This window comes from Phoca vitulina, unplaced genomic scaffold, assembly GCF_004348235.1.
Source record: "Phoca vitulina isolate PV1807 unplaced genomic scaffold, GSC_HSeal_1.0 scaffold16, whole genome shotgun sequence".
NCBI classification, from domain to species: Eukaryota; Metazoa; Chordata; class Mammalia; order Carnivora; family Phocidae; genus Phoca; species Phoca vitulina.
Window position 1 is genome coordinate 30,832,035 of NW_022589719.1, and position 21,448 is coordinate 30,853,482.

The following is a 21,448-nucleotide window of genomic DNA, read 5'->3' on the forward strand; positions in this document are numbered from 1 at the left end:
TTTTTTTTTTTTTCTTTTTTTTTTTTTTGCGTTTCCTCTTCGTGAGAGAAGTCTGAGGCAGTCGGGGAGCGGGTCCCCAGAGCCCCGGCAGGGAGAGGGCCGCACCCCCCTCCCGGGCCGTCCCGGGAGGGGCAGTTGGCAGTGGGGCGCGGTGCCGGGGCTCAGACGTAGTACTCCTTGTCTTTGTTCTTCTTGGCCTTGCTGGGCGTCTTGGGAGCAGCCGGGGCCTTCTCTTTCACCACCGCCCCGTTGCTCTGGGCCGAGTTACTGATGTAGTTCCGGCTCTGGTCCACCTGGTAGGAGCCCTCGTCGCGGTTGCGGTACTTGTACATGGCGTAGAGAAGGATCAGGATGCAGAGCGCCGCGGCCGCCACGATGCCCACCACCATGCCCGTGGTGCTGCTGGACTCCCGGATCACCTCCACGGCGCCCGGCGGGCCCCGCTCCCCGGGCCCCGTGGGGTTGGCTGTGGGCAGACGGGGGAAGCCGGGGGCGGAGGTCACGCCGGGGCGCAGGGGAGGGGGCCTCCGCGGCTCGAAAGACGTGGGGGCCCCGGGCCCCAGGGGGGGGTTCTCCAGCAAGGGCTGCAGCGGGTCTCGGTGGTTCATTTTGCCCGCAGGCAGGTTGGGGGCCGGGGCGGAGGGGGCTAGCAGCACCCCGGGGGCGCCCGTGGCCCCATCTGTCCTGAGGTTGGGCCGGGGAGCGGGTTTGCGGGGTGACAGGAGGGTGGTGCGGTCCGTGACCAGGGGGAAGGTGGTGTAAAAGTCCTCGTCGTCCGTGGGGGGGAGGCTGGAGTCAAAGACCTCCCCGGACGCAAAGCCGGAGGCCTCGATGGGCTCCTCGCAGTCGCTGTCGTCCTGCTCGGCCTGGCACGGGCCCCCGGCGGGCGGGCGGCGGGCCGCGGGTGGGGGCAGGGTGTCTTGGGTGGCGCCCACGCCCGTGAGGAAGGGATAGAAGGTGGGGGGTGGGGGCACGAAGGGGGATCGGGTGGCCACGGGAGGGGGGTCTAAGGAGTCCTCCGTGATAATGGGCAATATTAACTCTCCTCCTAGAACAAGAGAGAGAAGAGAAAAGACAGGGTGTCAGCGACGGCCCAGGGTGCAGGTGGCCGGCACAGAGAGAGAAACAACAGCCTCACACACCCAAATCGGTTCCAATTGGCTTTGGCGGAGACTAGAGCGGGCCGGGCCCGCCCGCCAGCCTGCCGGAGCACTGCGCTTTAAGCGGGCAGCGGCTCAGATGCCCTGGGCACCCCACGCACGGGCTCTGTGGCTCACTGGGTTTTGGTCTTTTGTCTTAAGAAACCAAAAGGAACAGAAAGGAAAGGAAATCGAAAAGAAACGGAAAAAAAAAAACTCTACTGGTTTAAGGCTTAAAAACAGATACAAGAGCAGCATTTAAACAAACCTAACAACAGTATCTTTTAGGGTTTTTTTTTTTTTTCTAGATTTTTCTCTTTTTTTGCTTTTGTTTTTTTTTTTTTTTTTTTTTTGCTTTTGTTTTTAAAAAAGAAGATAGCATACCACGGAATTCAGGCAACTTACATCAACAAATAGGCCGTGTGATTTTAGCATGAAGAAAAAAATTACAAACAGAGCTGTGTAAGCGGGTTCTCCCGGAAAAAATAAGAAAAAACAACTTTTCCGTACAACGTTTTCTATCTGTTTGGTATCTCCCTCCCTCACTTTTCTCTCCCTGGACATCTTGCTTCCTCCTGAATACTCTCTCTCCTCCCTCACTTGTGCCCTCTCCCCCTCATTAAACACAAAGCTAAAATCTGCACAGTGCAGGCTGGCATTGAGAAACTGTTACCACCACTTGGTGTCAGCGTGCAGGGGGAGGTGGGGAGCAGTGGGAGGAGGGCTGGGGGAAGAGGTACATGACTGGCAGCTGTGTAGGAATTGCTACAATGGGTGAGAGGACTTGAGAGGGGATGATCATGGGAAGGAGCTTTGAAGGCTAACTGCAGGCTGGCCATGAGACGACAAGAAGTTGAAGGTGGGAGGTGACAAGGTCCATGAGAAAGAGTGGGCAAGGAGGAGACAGAAACATTGGAGAAGGGTCCTGTCCCATAGGACTTTGGGTGAGTTGGTGAGAAGCCATGTAGAGGCAGGGAGGTGGGGAAGGGATGGGAGTGAGGGAGGGAAGTGGACAGGGACATGAGTCCTGAGCTAACCCTAATTCCCCGACTTTCTCTTTCTTCACCCTCCACCTCTGACCCCCACTGGCTTCCCCCCTCCCCCTCCCCAGAACCCCCATGGGCCGCCAGGACCTGACCAGGGCTTGACAGCCTCTGGCCCTCTTATTATTGTTAAAACAATAATAAAACAACGGAAAGAAGAAGAAAGCAAAAAAAGAAAAGAAAATACATACACAGCCATCTGGGAAGGAAGCACTTGCTAATACAGGGCCCGAGGGGTGGGAGTGGGGGCGGGGACTAGTGGGGAAGGTTTGGTGGGGGGTGATTAGGTCTCCTCTCTCCCTAGGTCTGATAACTGAGGTACCCTGGGCATAAACTGCAATTCCCATCAGCCCCAAAGGGTAGGAACTACAACTCCCATTAGCCCTTGGAGGGGTGTGGACCACAATTCCCATCAGCCCCCAGGACAACAACTACAACTCCCATCAGCCCACTGCCCCTTCCCCAAATACTGCTTACCCACTGGTGTGGGGTAGAGACAGCTGGAGTCTGGCCCTAGGGGACTGCTGGGAGGGCTTCCTCCTCTAGAGGGGCACCTCTGGGTCTGATTGGTGCTGGAGATTTCCTCTCTAGCTCTCCCTCCACCCAAGCCCTGTCCCCATCTGAGTGCCTCTCCCTGGTCTCTGCAGGGTCCGGTTTTCCTGACTCCACAACCCCCTACCCCCTCCATTGGAAGCATCCCAGGGCCCCACTGCAGCCAAGCCAGCCATGTGCCACTGCCACATCTTTGTGTGTCTTCTCCAGCTCCCTGCTCCCTAAGCCCTCTAGTCTCTGTGCTTACTGTTCAAACACTGCTGATCTTCACATCCCAAGCTCTAGCAACCTGGCAGAGCTGTCCTTGGCCGCACTAGCCAGCCACAGCCAAGATCTTGCCATTGAACTTGTAGCCTTGCCGAGCTTCTCAGGCTGTTCCTCCCACCAGGCTCCCCTCTCCCCCTGGGCCAGGGCTCACCTGCACCCCAGACTGTGAAGCCCCAGGGCACCTGGCCCTCCTGGGGCTCAGCCACACTGAGAAACAGAGCCAAAAGCAGACAAGCATGTTCTGTGGAGCTGGGACCATCCAACGTTGGCCTTTTATGGAGGAGGATGCTTAGGCCTGGGGTGGGCAGGACTTCCCAAGGTCACTAGGGCCAAATCTCACAAGGAGCCTGGAAAGACCTGATTCATCCTCCCCATGCCTGTGGTAATCTGCTTGACTCTTAGCTTGATTGTTAACCTGGGAGGCCACCCTGTGTGACTGCGGACAATCTTCTCTCACTCTCTGGACTCAGCTTCCTCATCTATAAAATTAAGGTATTGGGCTCCAGGCCCAGGGTAAGGCCAAGGCCTGGCTCCCACAGACCTCCAGCCTATGGATGAATAATTTGTCCCTCTACCACCTCCTGAGCCCTGGACCCACTAGGGATGGCCCAGCCCCCTGGTCCCTGGGTAAGGGCCACACTCAGCTCTCAGCTCTTGGGGGGAGGCTGGTGCCTGTGTCCAATCATGGCAGGGTTCCCATCCCTGCTGGACCATACCCCTGCCCTCTCCCTGACCTTTGCCTTCTGTTTAGAGCACCTTGCCCCTACGGATATCTCACTCATCCTTCAAGTCCAGCCAAATACCTCCTCTTCCAGGAAGGCTTGAGGCCCATTTGTCTGTCTCCCTAGCACCCAGCACTGGGCCTGGTATCTGGGATGGGGTGGGAGCCCTTCTCATGCGCCAGAGCAACTGGCTTCTCAGGCACTGCTGAGTTCAGCGTGACAGGCACCTTGCTCCATGGGCCCAGCTCTCACCCACAGCCATCTCTACCTTCGATCTTACAGGGGGTCACCAGCTGCTCCTGGAAGCTTCAGGATCAGGCTTGTCCTGGGCAGGTTTGTGGCCCTCAACCAGCTGCCCATAGCTAGGGCCCAGGGAGGAGTCCCTTGCTGGGGGGCATGTCATGCCCTAAAGGGGCTGATCAGGTCAATCAGGGCACAGACCTTGTCTCTCTGCTCTTTCTCACCCCCAGATACACTGGGGAAGTGGGGGGGGGGTGCTTCAGGCCTTGGGCCACAGACAAATCCTGCCTAGCCTGAGCCCTCTGCAACCATTTATCCTAACTCACTGGTTCTTTAGGTCCTTGGGGCACATAGCAGCCCCCCCAAGTTCCCCCGTGCAGTCTCCTCCAGGCTCCAGAGCCCTCCCAGGCCTGGTCACATTGACTCTTGCCCCTGCCTTTCAACCCCAACTGTGTCCTGGCCTCCATATCTGGGTCTCAGCCCTGTCCCCATGTCCCCAGCTTCTCTAGGAGCTTTTCCTGGGCCCTGCTCTGTCCACGGCTTTGACAGCATCTCCTGAGGGTGTCCTGTACTCACCCACATCCTCCACGTGAGCCTCCATCTCCGCCCCCCCCCAACAGCTCCCACTCTCTCCAAAAGATAGCATGCTACCAAGACCCCACACTGTCTTCCTTTCCCCACATTCACTCAAGCCGATCTGGGCTCTGTGGCCAGCAAGTCATATGCAACATAGGGTATTGGGTTTTCCTGGGGTCATACACTGGTCCGGGAGGGGTCAGGCAAGCTTGCCCTGATAAGGGTCTGGAGGAAGGGAGGACCCCTCAGAGACTCCTCACTGTGAAAGTCCAACCAGTGGCTCCCTGGGCCGCCCTTCTCACTGGGCATCGGAGGGAGCAGACTCGCAAAGACTTGTGGTACCCGGGACCCCGGGTTCAGTTCTACAAGGGTGCACCCAGGGATGGGGTGCCCCTGAGAGTCTGATAAAGAGCCTAGGCCGCTTCCCTCCCCTCCCCCACGTCAGGCAGCTACAGCGCTTAGAAGTACTCACAGGGGCATTTATCACAGATGCCACCCCCCTCCACTCTTTTTAAGTTGAATGTCAGGGCACGTCAGTCCCACTTGCTAGAGAGAATTCCATCTGGCCAAGGAGACCAGTGGCCATTCCTGAGCACCCCTCCTCCCCCAGCTCCCCTACCGCTAGGGTCTGCTGCACCAGCAAGCTGAGCTCTTTCTGCCTTTAGGGCAGAGAGGCTCCTGACTGGAAATCTACCCAAGAACCCCATTCCCACCCAAGCAGGATGTGCCCACCCCCAAAGGAGCACGGAGAACTGAGGCTGAGTGTCAGAGGCTCAGCAGTCAGCTGGCTGAGGCCCCACCCACCAGCGCTGGGTACCTGCCTGGGCAAAGCCATTAGCCCACAGGGCACATCGTGTGGGGTAGAAAAAAGGCAGCCCCTCAGTGTGGCCACGGCCCTTCAGGTGCATGACCTGGCAAACGGTCTCTCTGTACACTATCAGAAAAAGGTATTCTGTCTTCCTGGTGGACACAGCCCTGCTCCCAGGACCAGGACAAGCAGCTTGGTGAGGAGAGAGCACCGGCTAGATTTCAGCCCTTACTCACCTGTTCCGCAGGGGACCACCTGTGCAACTGGGTGCGGTGGCCCAAAGGATGGAGTCCCGCCCCACTCGGAAACCCCAGCACAGCAACGGCAAACATCAAGGTGGACTCAAGGTCAGGCGTGCGTGTGTGCGTGCGTGTATGTGTGTGTGCGTGTGCGTGCACGCGCAGGAACACACCCTCAGAGTCTGTTTCTGTGCACATGGGCACACGTCTCTAAGCCTCGGTGTGCGTGTGTACACGAACCTCGATGGATGTGAGCGCACAGACGCGGGTGTCAGGGGATCTGCATGTAAGTGAGCCTCTCGCGGTGCCTGTGTCCACCCGCCTCTCAGCACAGGTCAGAACCCGTGTGTTCGTGTGTGAATTCATGCCTGTACCGCTGAGAACCTGTGAGCACGCCACCGTGGGTCTGAGCATATGAGGTAGGCCTCTGGGAGTGCCCCTTTCCCCAAACTCATTTTCTCCCTCTCCTGGGCACCGAGACTACATTTCCCAGCATCCCTTGCAATTAGGTGTGGCCACATGACTAAGCAGTGGGCACTACTAGTGCTGCCCACGGAAGTCTCCTGTGTGTGATCCTCCGTGCTCTTTCTCCTCCTTCCGGCGACCTTGCAAACCACGTGCTGAATATCGAGGAGGAGCCATAGGATGGAAGGAGTCTGGATTCCCAAAGCACCCCTTGGGGCAGAACTGCCGCGGACCAGGAGCATCCTGGCAGGGCTTCACCTGAGCAAGAAACCTCCCTCGAAGTACCCACTGAGATTTGGGGGTCATCTGTTCCAGAAACAAATGTTACCTGAACTAACACAGACACTGAACCAGAAATGTACGTCACAAAAACCGGTGGCCTTCCCATAACAATCCAAGGAAACGGCTAGAAAGATGCAGAACCATGAAATGCAGTGGCAGGACATCCGGTTCCAACCCTGCTTGCGATGACCTACAGGGAAGGCCATGCGCCTGTTGAGGTTGAGGCACGAAAGGAACGTGCCAGAAAGTCGGGGTGACAAGGCTGGCTTTTACTGTCTGCTTTCAGTCACATATTACAAGAAGACGAAGTTAGGCAAGAGTGGGTGGGTTTGCAAGCAGAGAAGGGAACAGAGAGAGACCAGAAATGTGGGGCTCGCCAAGTGCCAAAAAAGCCCCTGCTTCCAACCCGCAAATCACAAGAGAGGTCAGGAATGGCTTTGAGGGACAAAGTGAAACCTCCACCGGAATAAGGAGGGCTCAGCCATGCCCCACAGATCAAACTAAGGACGTGGCCTTCCCACCTACTGTTTCAAATGCCCTCAAAATAGTCATGACTAAATTAAGAGACAGGCAAGGATTCAGAGAAACAAGGAAATAAAGCTCTTGACAAGTATGTCCAGGAAAGAACGCTGAGTGTAGTTACTTTGACTGCTTGAGCCTTTGGGCCCCCAAATATGCAGGAGCAGGAAGTGGGCTGTCAACACCATGGGGCCCCCAAGAAGGACATTTCCCCCAACACCCACTTCAGAGATGGCCATGGAGGATAAGAACTGGTTAGAACCTCACACAGGGCAGCGCCAGGGCCACAAAGACCGGAGATGCAGGGTTTAAGGAAGAAACCTCCCCCCTGCACGGGTGGAGTCTCACTGCAGGGATGGAGTCTGACGTACTGCGTGCTGGCTGGATTTCCTAACGCTTAGAACTTGGGGCCTCTGTGTGTCTCCTTCCATCCTTCTCTTTTTTGTTTTATTTATTTATTTATTTATTTTCATCCTTCTCTTTTTTCAGTTAGTTTTTACTGTGGTGGCTGCATCTGGCCCACCACTGGATTTGGGGTGTGTGCTGAGCTCTGTAGACAGTGAGATCAATTATCCTTTTAGTACACAGGGATCCGGACCACATACGGGTCCTCAGGAGCAAGTCTGGACCCAACAAGTGGGCCGCCACCTGCCAGACCCCCTCACCTTTGCCGTGACGGCCCTGAGTGGGTGGGGCTTCAGGATGTCAGGAAGAGTGAAAGGGATTGTTGGTGACCCAAAGCCACACTGGGCAGATAAATTGCCAGCTGGTCCCCAAATCTGTTTCTGCTTCCTCCTGGGGGCACAGCAAGGCCACACCTCCCCGCCTTCCCGGACACGGAGCTGTGGCCACGTGACTGAGCAGAAGCAGCAGGTGTAATGTGCGTCTCCTCCCGGGCCTGACCCACAGAACCCACCCCTTCGTGACCCCGCCTGTTGGCCACCTTCCACCACAACTGAGGAAGTCACCTGGGGAAGGGGACGAGGCCCTGGAGTAGCGCTTGCCGAGGAGCTGCCCACCCACCAGGAACACTGGTTTGTAACCTTAAGTGAAGGACAAACACATTTCTGTGTTTATGGAGGTTACCAATTACAGCAACTGGTGGTACCTTAAGAAACACTGGAATGTGAGCACATCTGCACCTCTGTGACTCTGAGCTAAAAGCGTAGGTCTGAGTGAGTGTGTCTGCGTGTCTGTGGACTTGAGCCTGTGAACGCCTTGGAGGGTCTCGTGTATGTGTGCATGGGGGCCGAGCCTCAGGAGGGATGCGCGCCTATGGGGTGCGTGCACGAGCTGCTTCCGTGGGCTGAGCACGTGTGGGCATCTGGGGATCTGAGTACACGTGTCCGCGGGCACCTGAACAGCCATGTGTGCTCACTCGGAGGCGGGCATTTTACTGGGTCTGAACATGTCTGTATGGCCTGAGGGCCTGAGAATAGGGGGCCTTCCCCGCGCAGCTCAGGTGTGCATCTGAGCACAGGAGTAAGTGTGTCAGTACCTGCGAGGGCCCATGTGGGCCAGTGTAGACACCAGCGTGTGTGTGTGTGCGTGTGTGTGTGTGTGTGTGCACTGCCCTAGGACTGTGTGTGCCTTGAGAGGGCTGAGCATGGTTGTGGCTCCCAGCATGTGTGTGAGTCTGAATGTATGTGCCTCTGAGTGTGTGTGTGTCTCTGAACACATGGGCGTGAACGTAAGAATGGGCCTCTGCAGGTCTGAGCTACGGGGAGCCTCAGAGGGTCCCCTCTCATGGGGCCACGGGAGGGGGGCAGGCGTGGGTCTAAATGAATGTCTGAATGAGCATGGTCCCCGGGCTCTGGCGACACACAGCCCACCTCTGAGGACCTGTGCACACGTACCCTGGGGATCTCGGCACATAGATGCACGTGGGCGCACCTCTGTGGGAATGAGCTGCACGTGCTGGGACATGACATCCCTCTGAGGATGTTTGTGCGTCCCGGTGCCTGTGAACTTACTCGCGGGACACTGTAGGTCTGAGCGTGAGTGCAAACTTGGGTGGAGCTGTGCCGCACACACCTCTGAGCCCGGGCACAGATGCATGCTTCCCTGAACTCATGCAAATGCGTGCGCCCACACCTCGGAGGTCTGAGCACACTGTTCTGAACGTGCGTGCACGGTCCCTCTGAACCATCTGTGAGCATCTGTAAGCCTGAGCATGCACGGAGGACGTGGTCGGAGCTATGCAGGTGGATTTGTATACATGTACGTACCTCTGTGAGCTGACTGCAGGTGTGGAACTCTGGCAGTCCAAGGACGTGTGTGGACAAGCTCACGCTGAACACACACGCCCATCACGACTGTCTGAAATATGTGGGTGCCTCTGACCATGTGCATGTGATCCGAAACATTTGGTCTGTCCCTCAACAGGTATGAGTGTGTGTGAGCGTGCCTCCGTGTGCTGGAGACACCCCGTGTGCATACCTTGGTGTGATGAGCACATGTAAGTGTGAAACACTGTGGGTCTGAGCAGGTGGGCGCCTGTGAGCAAGTGGGCAGGTGTGAGCTTGCTGGGAGATCCATGAATGTATGTGCATGGATGTATGTGTGCATGCTTCTGTGTGTGCATATAGATGTGTGCCTCTGTGGATCTGAGTCTGGGTGTGCACTTCCTATGTGCCTCAAGGGACGCATACTCTAATCCCTACAGGGGCCAGGCCCACAACGTAATGCGTGGGTCAGGCTGGCTAAGACGGTGAGACATTACCCACAATGCAGAGCACATCCCCACTAAAGGCACTCCCATTCAAAAGAATCTAAACACTGTGTCCGGCAAACAATACCCTTCTTTGACTAGATTGCCAACCTCAAGTGAAATACCCATGTTAGAGGATGATCTCACCAAGATGGGAGGAGGAGGAGGAGTGGGGCCTGGGGTCTGTGAAGGGGCCCAAGTCAAGGGAAAGGATGGAAAGCAAGTAGGGATGATCCCAGGCCTGACATCTGGACGCAGGGAGGAGGATCTGGCAGGTGGGAAGGATGCAAATGCCCTGGGGTCCCTGGGGTCAGCCCCTGGGTAGCCACAGTCTCCAGGCAGGCCTCTAACACTGATCTTGGAGCCCAAGGAGGCCTGGCCCTCGGCTAGAGGAAAAAGCCTCCCTGTACCGGGGGCACAAGAGGGCCTCTGGCTGGAGTCCCCTTTCCCTCTAAGTAGGGGGGTGGCATGGTTTAGATCAGCCTGAGGGGCTCTGGAGTCATCTTGACATTCGCCTTGCCTCCCATCAGGATAAAAATCCAACTTTAAGCATTTCAGAGTGGCGTGAGTATGGAAATGCAGGTGTGTGCCATGCACATCTCGGGGAGAGCCAGGGGCGTCTGCCGGCTTCCTCTGGAGGCTTAAGCACGCACTCTGCCCTTAATTTGAAGCCGTGTGCCGGGCTGCCCGCCGGCCTCTCCCTAACCCCAGCTTCCATTCCTCCTCCACCCTCCATCCTCTTCTCATAGGCTTGGCCCTTTGACTGGGGGAGGGCAGCTGACCTGGCTACTTCAGCTTCTCCTTGCTCCCTTGTCCTCACACAGCCTAAGGGAGCTCGGCCCCCGGTGCCCACACTCAGTGCCACAGCTGGGAAGCTAGAACCTTGGTAGATAGCGTGTGGCCCTGGTACGGCCCGGGATGTGCTGCACGTCCCTGCACAGTGGCCGTCTGGCACAACACTCCTCTCCGTGGGGTCCAAGGAGAGCAGACCCCTCCTCTCACCCCACAGCACCCCCCCAGAGTGAGCACATGTGTGCAAACACATGGGATGGGGCCAAGTGCCCTTCTCTCAGGACCCGCCAGCCCTATGTCCCCAGAGTCCTCCCCCAGGGCTCTCATGGGGCCATTCATCATGGCCACTTTTGGCAGGCCCAGGCTCAAGGCACTGCTTCCACCTCCAGTAAAGCCCAGTCCTGACGAGTCAGAGGGGTGAAGCAGGGTCGGCGAGGGGAGTGCCATATTGAAGCTGCCAGATGTCCAGAACCTCCCAGAGCAATGGCAGAGCGTGAGGGTGCATCCCTGAGCTGAAATGGCCTAGTGAGATGGAGCCAGATGGCCCCCCAGCAGAGGGGCCTCCCCACAGTGGAGGGCGTCTGTTCCAGAAAGCACCAGCTCTTAGCTGTGGATGGGGAGGCCTTTCTAACCCAACAGCCTACAGCTCCTCCAAGTGCCTCAGGGCCCAGGACCACCAAACAACCCTCTTCAGCTCTGGCCTACAGTGTCGGGGGTGCTGGGCCCCAGAACTGCCTCTGCCTTTGGCCTCTGGAACCTGAGCCTCTGCCCCAAGGCTCCATGGTTTTTCTTGCTCTCCCCACACTCCTTCCATGGTTGCAGCCTAGCCTCAGATTAAGCATCTCCTCTGGGACTGGCAGACCCCCCCATACCCCCACCCCAGGCCAGATTCACAAGATATGCCCCAGTCACGCTGCCCACCTCACCTGACTGATCACCTCCCCCAAACCTACAGGCATCCGCCCCAACCTCCAGCCTTCCAGTAGCAACAGCCCAGGTGCCATGCATTGCAAGGTAACCAGGAGAAGTCTCTGGAAACCCAAGCCAGGGATGAGGCTCCCACAGGCTCATCCAGGCCCACCACCAAGTCCCATGATCCCTCACTGAGAAATCTGGCCATATTCAGTCCTTCCTCCCTTCCCACTGCCAGTTGTAAGCACCAGGACCTCAGCTCCTCAGGCCCTCCCTCCCCCCGGCTCCTCTCAGCTACCCCAACCTACTCAGATGAGCAGCCCTTGCACCCACTGCACCACTCCACACCCCACACTTCTCAGTTGGCACTCAAGGCCCACCCTTCCTTTGCCAATCGGGTCTCTCTGGGGCCGCACCCTTCTCTCCAACTGAAAGGATCCAGCAGAGGCCTGGAATGCCACCCCCAGGAAGCCTTCCCTCCCAGCCCTGCTCTCCTTCAATGGCAGGTGCTCCACTAGAAATCTAGACCAGACCTCAGGTCCCAGTCTCCCCAAGGGACCACACCTCCCAGCCACGCACTGCCTGGCACAGAGCTGCCGTGTGGTAGAACTGCCCCAGCTTGGCCTGGCAGCCCTGGCAGAGTGTCTGGCCACCTCCCTGAGACCGGGAATGAGCAGAGATCTCCTCTACTGCTGACCCGGGGAAAATCAGGCCTCAGGGACTGATGGGAGTTGCAGTTCTGGACCCAAAAGCTGATGGGATTTGTAGTTCCTAAGCTTGCGATCTCCCACCTACCCCCCCCTCCACCCCACACCCAATAAAGACTCATGGGAGCTGCAGTTACTCATCTCGCTAGGGCAAAGTCTCCCTCTTTCCTTCCCAGCATTCCTTGGCCCTGAACCCCAGGATCCCAAGCTAAGGACCTCACTACCTCGGAGGGCTGGGGCACCAAAGGGCCAGAAACTGCCTTGCCAGAGGGACAATTTGAGGGACCTGGAGGGGAATGGCAGGAAGGCAGAGGAAGCTATCGGGGAAAGGTAAGACCTGGCAGCAGGCCCCTTGGACTTGGGCCAGGTGGCAGGGACAGTCGCCCCCCTCCCATCAGCGTCACCCGGGCCCGGGGCAGGGGAGGGGGGAAAGGCACTCACCAGTACTGGGCTCACACTCTTCCAGGTCCTCGTCATCACTTGGACACTCGGCAGAGGCCACCAAGAGGTCATCCGTGTTCTGTGGGCGAGAGGAGGGAGGGGTGGGGAAGAGGGCCCAGTGGTGGGTCAGTAGGCCCCAAAGCCACCTCTTGAGGTGTGGCACCACACAGGAGATGGGTCCTGGGCCAAGACACACACCCTGGTCCGTGCCCCAGTTCTCCCATTGCTGGCTGGGTGATCGAGAGCCTCCTGTTCCCTGCTGTGCAAAGACAGACTGGCCAGCGCCCACCCTGCAGGAACTCCCACAGCTCCCGGGGACCAGTGAGACGGCACATGCTGTGTCTTTTATTTCTAGGAAGCCGGGGAGACTGGACGCTGGCCCTGGGGGTGCAGGGCTGGAGCAAGGGGGCCCAGGGCATTGGGGAGATGAGGCATGGGGGCCTCTGGAGGCCAGCACAGACAGAGAAGGGAAGCAGAACCTGGGGTGGGGGGTGGCTCCTGGCTCCAACCTCACTATCCCACCACCCTCATCTCTCTCCCAACCCCCTTCCCAGAGCCCGGAACCAGGCTGCACACAATAATTAGGGCTGTGGTTGCCATGGCAATGGGAGTCGACTTTGTCAGCATTTTCTCTCCTCCTGATTGCAAAGAAAGAGAATCCCCAAGATGAGTGAATGTAAGGGGGCAGGGAGGGGAGCGCGCTCAGGGTGTGTTAGGGAAGAGACCCAAGGAGGGAAACCCAGAGTCCAGGCAGGAATGGTGCCCAAGAGACTGCAGGGTGTGGGGAGAGGGCTCCTGAAGGCCAAAGGTGGGAGGAGTCTGGGGTGGGGAGGGGTGAAAGGGTCACATGGTGCCTCTTCTCCACTCCCGCACCCCCACCCCAACCCCTATCTTCGAAGACTGGTTTTCCTTGGGCATCCTTGCCCCCCCAGCACCCTCCATCCTGTGGGGGCTTCCCCAGCACAGCTGTGACCCCGAAGGCCCCCGCCCCTCTCTTCCACCTGGATGGTCAGTCCATCGCCCTCCCACTGAGACTGGGGGGCCCTTCTTGTCTCTGGACACTGGGCATAGTCGGTGCCCAACCTTGGGGCTCCCTGCTCCCTGGGGCAAGGTCTGGCCTTCGGGGGCCCTAGCTTTTCTTGCCCGTGAAGGCAGAGGGGAAGGGGGTTCAGACTTCTCTCTCCCGCCTGCATGAGGGTGTCAGCCAGCCCCAGGCCACCTACAGCACAGACTGGCAGGGCTGAGGGGACTGACAGACAGTGAAGGCCGGTGGAGTTGGGGTCCACCCCCCAGGCTGCCCCCATACTTCTCCCTCACCCCAGCAGCACAGATTTCTCTCCAGACACAGAGGCTCAACAGCCATGGGTGATGAGGGACAACAGTAGCTCGGGCGGGGGGCTGGGGTGACTGAGTAAGGTCTACCACGCCAGGTGTGAGCCCTCCCTGGGCCACAATCATTGAAGGCAACAACCAGAAAACTCAGCCGGGCCCCCGAGTTGCCTCCGTAAGTCACACATGCCCAATTGGCTTTTGGCACCTGGAGAGCCAGGCCTATCCTGCCCCGTGAGAGCCTCATTCCCCAGGTTCGACCCCCCTCCGTGTACAAGAGATCAACTCAAATCACTTGGGCTTGACCTGATCCAGAGAGAGCACATGAGCAGGTGGGCAGGCAGTGCGGGGGGTAAAGCACCAGGGAACTGTCTGAACCAACACCCCCTCCGACCCACAGGCATAGGGAACCCTGAGGCCTGCTGGGGGGGCGGGGGGACACCTGCTCAAGGTCACGAGGAGAGGATGCGAGAAGGCAGTGGGCTTGGAGTCCCACTATGAGGACACCGGCAATCCGGGAGACATTGTTCCGCGCCTCAGCCAGCCTCCAGAGAGCGGCGGCCACCCCCAGCTGAGCCTCTGGCCCCTCCAGGGCTGTCTCCTAGGTGCCCAGCCAGAGCAATGCCATCCTGGTTGTACCCATCTCCCACTCGCTGCCCACACCCCACGGGGCCTGGCCTCCGGTATGGGGCAGGCAGACGGGTCATTCCACCTTCACTCCAGTCCAGAGTGGACTCTTAGGCAGTCTTCCCTGGTCTAGCTGGAGTACCAAACTCCCCCTTACCACTGGACCTGACCCCTAGAAACAGTAACCACCTTCCCACGTACAACAACCCTGGTCACCAAGGCAAAGGCCACTTCGTGAAGGGAGGCCTTTCCCACCTCACCTGAACCATCGCCATGACAAGGATGCGAAGGAGCCTCCAGGACCCCACCAGGCCCCTCAGACCCTCCTCTGGGTGCCACAGTTCCTACGTAGACATCAGCCCTGTCCCCCACCCGAGGCCTCACTCCTCGTCCGTCAGCCCCAAGGGTCCTCACCTGGGTGGTGCTGTCCCTCAGCGTGGGGGAGCGGCCCCGGCGTGTGGTCGTAGTAGCCATGGTGGTGGTGGTCTCCATGATGGTGGTGGCCATGTCGGCCAGCAGGGTGGTGGCCGTGGTCTCCGCACTGAGCAGCACGGACGGCCCCTCCCCCACCAGGCGCAGGTGGCCCTCGGTCCGCACATTGGGGTCGCTCTCGGCGGCCAGCGCCAGCACCTTGAGCCCATTGTAGTAGAGGCCGGACACCTGGCCCTGGAAGGGGCGGCCCTGATCCCGGCCCCCGATCTTGATGGCAGCCTGGCTGTTGAAGATGGTCAGCTGGCGGCCTGGTGGGGAGGGGAGTTGGTGGGGGCGGCAGACAGAGGAGGGGCAGGCAGCGGGGAGAGATCAGAGAGGGATGGGGAGAACAGAGGGAAGCCAAGGGAAGGAAAGAGGATCGAGAGGGAAACCAGCAAGGGGCAGGGGCGGGGGGTTGGAGAAACGAGGAAGGGGCAGACACCAAAGGGAAAGTCCTCGTCAGCCACAGCCCCCAGCGCAGCCAGGTGGGGACCCCAGAGGGGGAGGGTCCCCAAGGCACACATGGGCTGGGAAAGGGAGCCCAGCTCCCCCCTCTCCCAGCCATGCTCATGCCTCTGACCTTCCCATCCCCCTCTCCTCTCCTGCTCCAGGGGCATCGCTCCCCCCCTTCTTTCCCTTCCCTCAATTTGATCCCCATCTTCTCCCTCTGCTTCCCCAAACGTGCCACGCCCGGTGTCCCCCCCAAGCCATGGAGCCCTCAGAAGCAGCAGACAGAGGAGACAAAGAGGCAGAGACAAAGAAGGGGACTGGCAGGCTGAGTGGTCAGTGCGTGTCAAAGCAGAGAGGGAGGCGACACCGACGTGCCGGAGGTGAGGACGGTGCGCGGGAGGAGGGCTGGCGTGCGTGAGGGTGGGAGCAGCCACACAGACCCCACTCTGCCCTGCCAGCCACCACCAAGCCCTCTGACCTCTGGCCAGGCTCCCCTCTCGCCTCCCCCCTCCAAGGCCCAGCTGCTGCCCCTGCCCAGGGGGGACCAGGCCCTGGAGAGCAGAGGCCTTCCTCCCCGCCAGGATGTGCAAGCACAGAGATGGAAAACGTTAAAGGGACCTTGCTTCGCTCGCTGACAGCCAAAAAAAAAACCCGCTCCAGCTCCAATCTCGCTCCCCACTCAGCAGTGACACCTGAGCATTCCCACCTGGGTGGGGTTCGGCTGTTCTTTTTGGTTTTAGTGGATCTGGGGGTCGGTTTAACCCTCTGAGTTTGTTGCTTTGGTTTGGTTTTTAGAAAAGATATTTATTATGTTTAAGTTTAGATTTAACTTTGGTTTTTGGTGTTGCTTATTTGGGGAGGAGGAGGGGCAGAGGAGCTACTCCATTGCCCCCCCCCCCCGCTCCCCTGGACCTTCCCTGCGGGCGCTGGGGGGTTTAAAACCTGGCTTAGCCCTCGTTAGCCTCTGGTTAGTGCCTCGTTAAAGATCTGGTTTAGAGTTAGGTGTCTGTACGCCCTGCCCCCAAAACCTGGGCTGAGGATAGTCCAACCTGTGAAACCCACACCCTCTTTGGAAACACAGGTTCCCTGGGCCACCCAACCATCTGTCTGACCGTCCATGGCGGGGAATCTGCTCAGTCCTCCGCTCAGCCTCTCCCCCCGCCCCCGGTGCCCTCCCACTGCCTAGCTCCTTACTCTGCCCTGGAGCAGCGGCACCCTCTTCCAAATGGGGGAACCGGAGGCCACAAAAGCTGAGCACTAGTTAGTAGCAACTGGAATACCAGACCCAGAGAGGTGCCTGAGGACTACCACGTCCAGAGATTACTCCCAGGCATAAGAATTAGGAGACAGTGAAGAGGCAGTGGTTGAACACGTTGGGGAAGCAAATGCTTCACAATTAAACGACAGGTTTCTTTCTCACAGGACTTCTCAGTGCCTTTATTAAACCAACGTCCACATGCATCTCCAAGAGGAAGAAACGGGATTCAGCATTTCCCAAGCTCATTTTACCACAATCTCTTTCTTGGGAAGTCTCTCATGGGACTTGCGCTTCACCGGACATGTTTTAGAACTGGAAATTGACTCATTCGATAAATATTTATTGAGCACCTACCACATGCCAGATGCTGACAGTAAAATAATCCCTCCAAGAGGGCCCAGATCTCATTCTTAAATACTTTCCTGCTCTTTACTTCATCTCAGTCTCCCAGCAGCCCCCACAAGTTAGGCTGAGGGGGCTGAGGGGGCTGACCCCTCCTGAGAAAGGGGAAGTGAGCTCCTCCTTCCACACTCTGGGAAATACCAGAGCATTTTGCCCAATCTTTCACTTTCCAGAAGCGGAAGTAGAGGTCTAAAGAGAGGGTATGGCCCCGCAGCTAAGGAAGGACCACTGGGGTTCACCATCACCTGAATGCAAAGCCCCACCACCCCTCCCCCCCGCAAGGACCTGTCAAGTGGCTCTGCCTACCTGGGGTCACAAGTTGTCCCAGCCTCAGCCCAAGCTGCTCCCTTGGCCTCTCTAATTCTGGGAGAGGGAGTTGGGTAATGGAGAGGAAGCTACACAGGTTAGCGAACTTGGCCCCTGCAGCCCCGCCCGCCATGAACTCCTCAAAGGGTTAAAGTTCGCCCCGCTGGAGAGAGCAACCCAGTGCGGCTGGGGGCTGTAGGTTTTAGCGATGTCTGTTACAGTCCCTTTAACTTTTTGTCCTGTTATGGATTTATCACATCTGGTTATCAATATGTTTAGTCCCCGCTGGCTGTGTGGGGGGCTGGAGGTGACATTTGGGGGTTTTAGCTGGGGCAGGCCCCAGTGGACATTTAAAAGCACAGTTATCAGCTGGTTACGTGGGGGTTTAACAGTGCTACTTCCCCCCTAGAGTTTAGCCTTAGAGGTACAGAGCTCGCCCCCTCTCCGAAGGGAATGGGATGGCTTTGCCCTTGGCCCCAACTTCCCTTGGTAACAAGTGGCCTTCTCCCTCACACCCAGCAGTGCCTCACCACTCAGCTAGCCTGTTCTGTCTTCCTCATCTGAGCAGCCAGCACAGAAAGCCCTGTGGGACGGCTGCCCCTGCTCCTACCTCCTAGTTTCTCCCTACCCCTGCCTCTGTTCACTTCCGAGAGGCCTTCCGGACCAACGTGGACCCATTCCAGAGACAGTGTCCTACAGCCACTCCCTTGGGTGGGTGGGTGGGGGTCTTCCAGTAGGATGTGAGGCCTCCCTCCCCCGCTTCCCTTTCCTCCTAGGATGACCCCAGTGAAGCCTTCCCACCCTCCTTTTGGATCCTAGGATCAGCACTTCCTGCTTCTCAGCGCCCTGTGGCCCTCTGGCCGGCCCTTCACCAAACCCTGCTCCCGATCTACACTCTAGCCTGCTTTACCAGGTTCGGGAGGCTCAGCTCGTGGATTATCCTAGCCCATCCCAGCTTTGGAAAGAGCCCAAGGACTCTCCTTCTTCTGAGCAAAACCCAGCCCTGTCCAAAACCACCACTCTACTTCTAAAGACACAGATGATTGACTCCCGAGAGGAAAGGGGGGGCATCCCAGGGGTATCATCAGGCCTCCGCTAAGGGGCGGGCGATGGGGAAGGCACGGTGGGGAAAGAGAGAGCTCTGCACCTTTAAGATAGTGTTTTTAAAGTTAATTAATTAATTAATTAATTCTGGTTAATTACCTTTGTCGAGCAGCCACTCATCTACTACTCGACCAAGCCGGTAGGGGATTCTCTGTCTAGCAATCGCCAGGCGCTCGTTATCAAAGTTTCCTTGGAAAAGTTTAGAAAGACAGTAGGTTTCTCAGGCAGCGAAGTCCAAAGGAGTTAGCAAAGTAATTACGCGTTTCTCAGGAGATTCAGAGTAAAGCAGCAACATCCACCAGAAAGGGGGGAAGGTCCACCCAAGGCGGGAGAAGAAGCGCTAGGTCCCTCGTCCTCCCGTCCCCTCCCTAGGCTCCCGTCCAGAGCCAGCCCCACCCGAGGGGCATGAGTGACCCAAACAAAAAGACAGGGACATAGAAGAAAAGGAAAGGGGACGGAAAAGAAAAGGCAGCTGGAAGGTCAAAGGTCAGAGGTTAAACAGGTTTATCTGTGTTCAAGCTGTTGTGCCCACCTTCCTTCCCCATCCCAGAGTGGGGCAGTGAGGGCAGGGAGGGGCATTTAGCAGGTTTAAGTTAGGGGGTGGGGGGCCTCAGTGGCCCGGCTGGTTACTGAGTTTAGAGGGTGGTTTAGAAGTGGGAGGGATGGGTTAAGTGGGGTTTATGCGGCATTTAGGGGGTGGCCCGGCACTCGCGCTTAACAGTGACATTTAAACCACTTCTCCAGGCATTCAGCTCCCTTTCCCTTCCGTGCTCAGCTCCCCGAGGCGCCTTCTTTGCCAGTTCACCCCGCACCCCTACCCCACCGGCTTCCATCCCCATCCCTCCCTCCCCAAAGGGCCCACCACCACAGCCTTGCCACCCTGCCCGCCATCCCTACAGGTCACTGCGCCACCCCGCCGCTCCACCCACCCCTCTGGCCTTCTCCACCTCTCCTGCAGCCATCTCTTCCACACCTCTAAGCCTGCCCTGGTTCCCTCCCCACAGGCCCCCCCAAGCCCCTCTGTCTGGTGGCTCTCTCCCCCCATCTCAGCCCCATTCCAAGACCCTCAGACTCGGCTCTACTCTGGTCCCCTTTTGTCTCTGCCCTGGGGACCCAGCCCAGCTCCTGACCCCCTGTCACTCACTAGCCTTTCTCCTTCAGGCTCCTCCCCCCAATCCCTAACCCCACCCCTTCTCCACCCTGCCTGTCCCTCTCTCCACTCACCATTGTCCAGGCCCTGGAGATGGGGAGCAAAGATTGTGTGTGTGTGTGTGTGTGTGTGTGTGTGTGTGTGTGTGTGTCTGTATGAGAGAAACAGACTGTGGAAAGGGGTTTGTCAGTGTGCCTAGGAGTTCGGTGTGCTCCTCCCTGCACCCACAGGCTGTGGATTATCCTAGTCTATAGCAGTGGAAAAGGAAATGATTTCCTTTGGGGGAATCTGGCCACTCTTCCCATTGAAACCACGTACAGTGTTCAATAACGTGTTGGCGGGGGGTGGGGGGGGCGGCTTTCCTGCTCCTCTCACACTGCACGGCTGTGCGTGCCCCCAGTGAGGCCTGGGCCCGGGCCTGCCGTGGACGTCTCCCGTGAACAAGCACACGACGTGTCCGTGTGTGTGCACAGCTGCTGCCTCCCTAGATGCTCCTGACACAAGACCTTGCCTTCCCTACGGATTTAGGTCACTAGTGTTTCAGTAAAAATGGATTGTTCACTTGTTTAGTCACTCAACAAACATTTCTTGAGTGCCTGCTCCATTCCTCGTGCTGGGTATTGGAGATGCAAAGACGAAGGCTTGGCCCTTACCCGCAGAGTGCCCCAGCCAAGCAGGGGAGACTGACAAGTGACCAGCAGTGTTCTTTGTTCTCCTAGAGGTGGCACAGGGCATCCCAGCCTGGGGGTGGGAGTGAGAGGGACCAAAGAAGACACTGGAGGAGAGGTGAAGGGGCCAGAAGGGAGTCAGGCACAGAGCCAGAGACTCAGGAGGGCAGGAGGCTCTTAGGGACCTCCTGTGTGTGTCTCTGTAGCTGTCCCTGTGTGTGTCCCAAGAGGAAGGGAAGAATGTACATCTGCCTCATTGGGGCACATAACAGTTCTAACCAAAGTTCTGTTTGTTGAGCACTTCCTCTATGCCATGCCTTTCTAGTGCTTTCTTGGGTTATTACTATGAGGTGCCTATTATCCCTATCTTTCAGAGGCGGAGACAGATTCACAGAGGCTGGATGACTCGCCCAAGGCCACATGACTTGTCAGTAGGAGGTCCAGGATTAAAAGGCCTCGGAGTCTAAGAGCTGAGTCTCCGTGCTCCCGAAAAGTCTGGAGGCCCAGGCCCTGCGCCCGTGCCGCCTGGCAGCCCAGCCCGCCAGTGTGGCTCAGGATGACATTTGGCTTGCGTCGACCATCTGCCCTCACACTGCACACAGGCAGGCACCAGGTTACCTGGTTTGCGAGTGAGGGGGCACCCAGCAGTCTTCCCCACCCCCCGCCAGGGGTCCCTGATCAGAAGAGAGCATGCATGAACCCTCCAACCTGGCCTCTGGCCTGCTGGGCCCCAAGGGAAGAAGCTCTGGGCCCGAGTCATGGCTTGATGTGGTGAAGCCTTCACGTCCTCCCAGTACAACCCTGTTCAGCCCAGGCTGGAGTCCTCACTGTTACCAAAGTTGCCCTCACGTGTGTGTGGCTGAGAGCGAGAGAAGACTGATGGCCGTAGGGTAATCACACCTTCACGGCCTAGCCTGTGCACCTGCAAGACTGCACGCAGGAGCGTTTGTGCGCCTCAGCGACCCACACATGCCCAGAACCCGGGTGGAGGCTGGCGTCCCTCGGCAGGGCTCGTGTTGCTCCTACGTCGGTCTGACCGCACAAGTCTTTGCAGTCACCATGTGTCTGTGGCTGGCCTGTATGTCCGTTAGCCTCTGTATTTTGGGGGAGGGGGGGATGTGGTTCTCTTTAGCTCCAGAGAGGGTTGGGCACAAGCCTGCACGATGGGGAGCTGGGTAAGTGGGCCCATGAGGGTTTGCACACCTGCACCTTTCCCTGTCCTTCTGCCCACACCCTTCTCAGCCAGCGTGGGGCAGCCTCTCTGCCCAC

At 58.0% G+C, this 21,448-nt stretch overlaps 1 protein-coding gene across 14 annotated transcripts in view; it reads right to left on the reverse strand.

The window, feature by feature from the left end:
• Nucleotides 1-21,448, reverse strand: part of NRXN2 (neurexin 2) — a 97,281-nt gene continuing 75,833 nt past the window's right edge. For 5 of the 14 annotated variants that reach the window (XM_032414354.1, XM_032414355.1, XM_032414353.1 and 2 more), the window contains 4 exons: nt 18,461-18,550; nt 14,785-15,110; nt 12,415-12,493; nt 1-466 (listed from right to left, as the gene is read on the reverse strand). In XM_032414354.1, coding sequence (XP_032270245.1) covers nt 162-466; nt 12,415-12,493; nt 14,785-15,110; nt 18,461-18,550 — 800 coding nt within the window. In that variant the 3' untranslated portion in view covers nt 1-161. Of the gene's footprint in view, nt 1,049-12,414; nt 12,494-14,784; nt 15,111-18,460; nt 18,551-21,448 lie in introns of all 14 variants that reach the window. The other 9 variants (XM_032414348.1, XM_032414347.1, XM_032414346.1 and 6 more) reach the window with 3 other exon arrangements.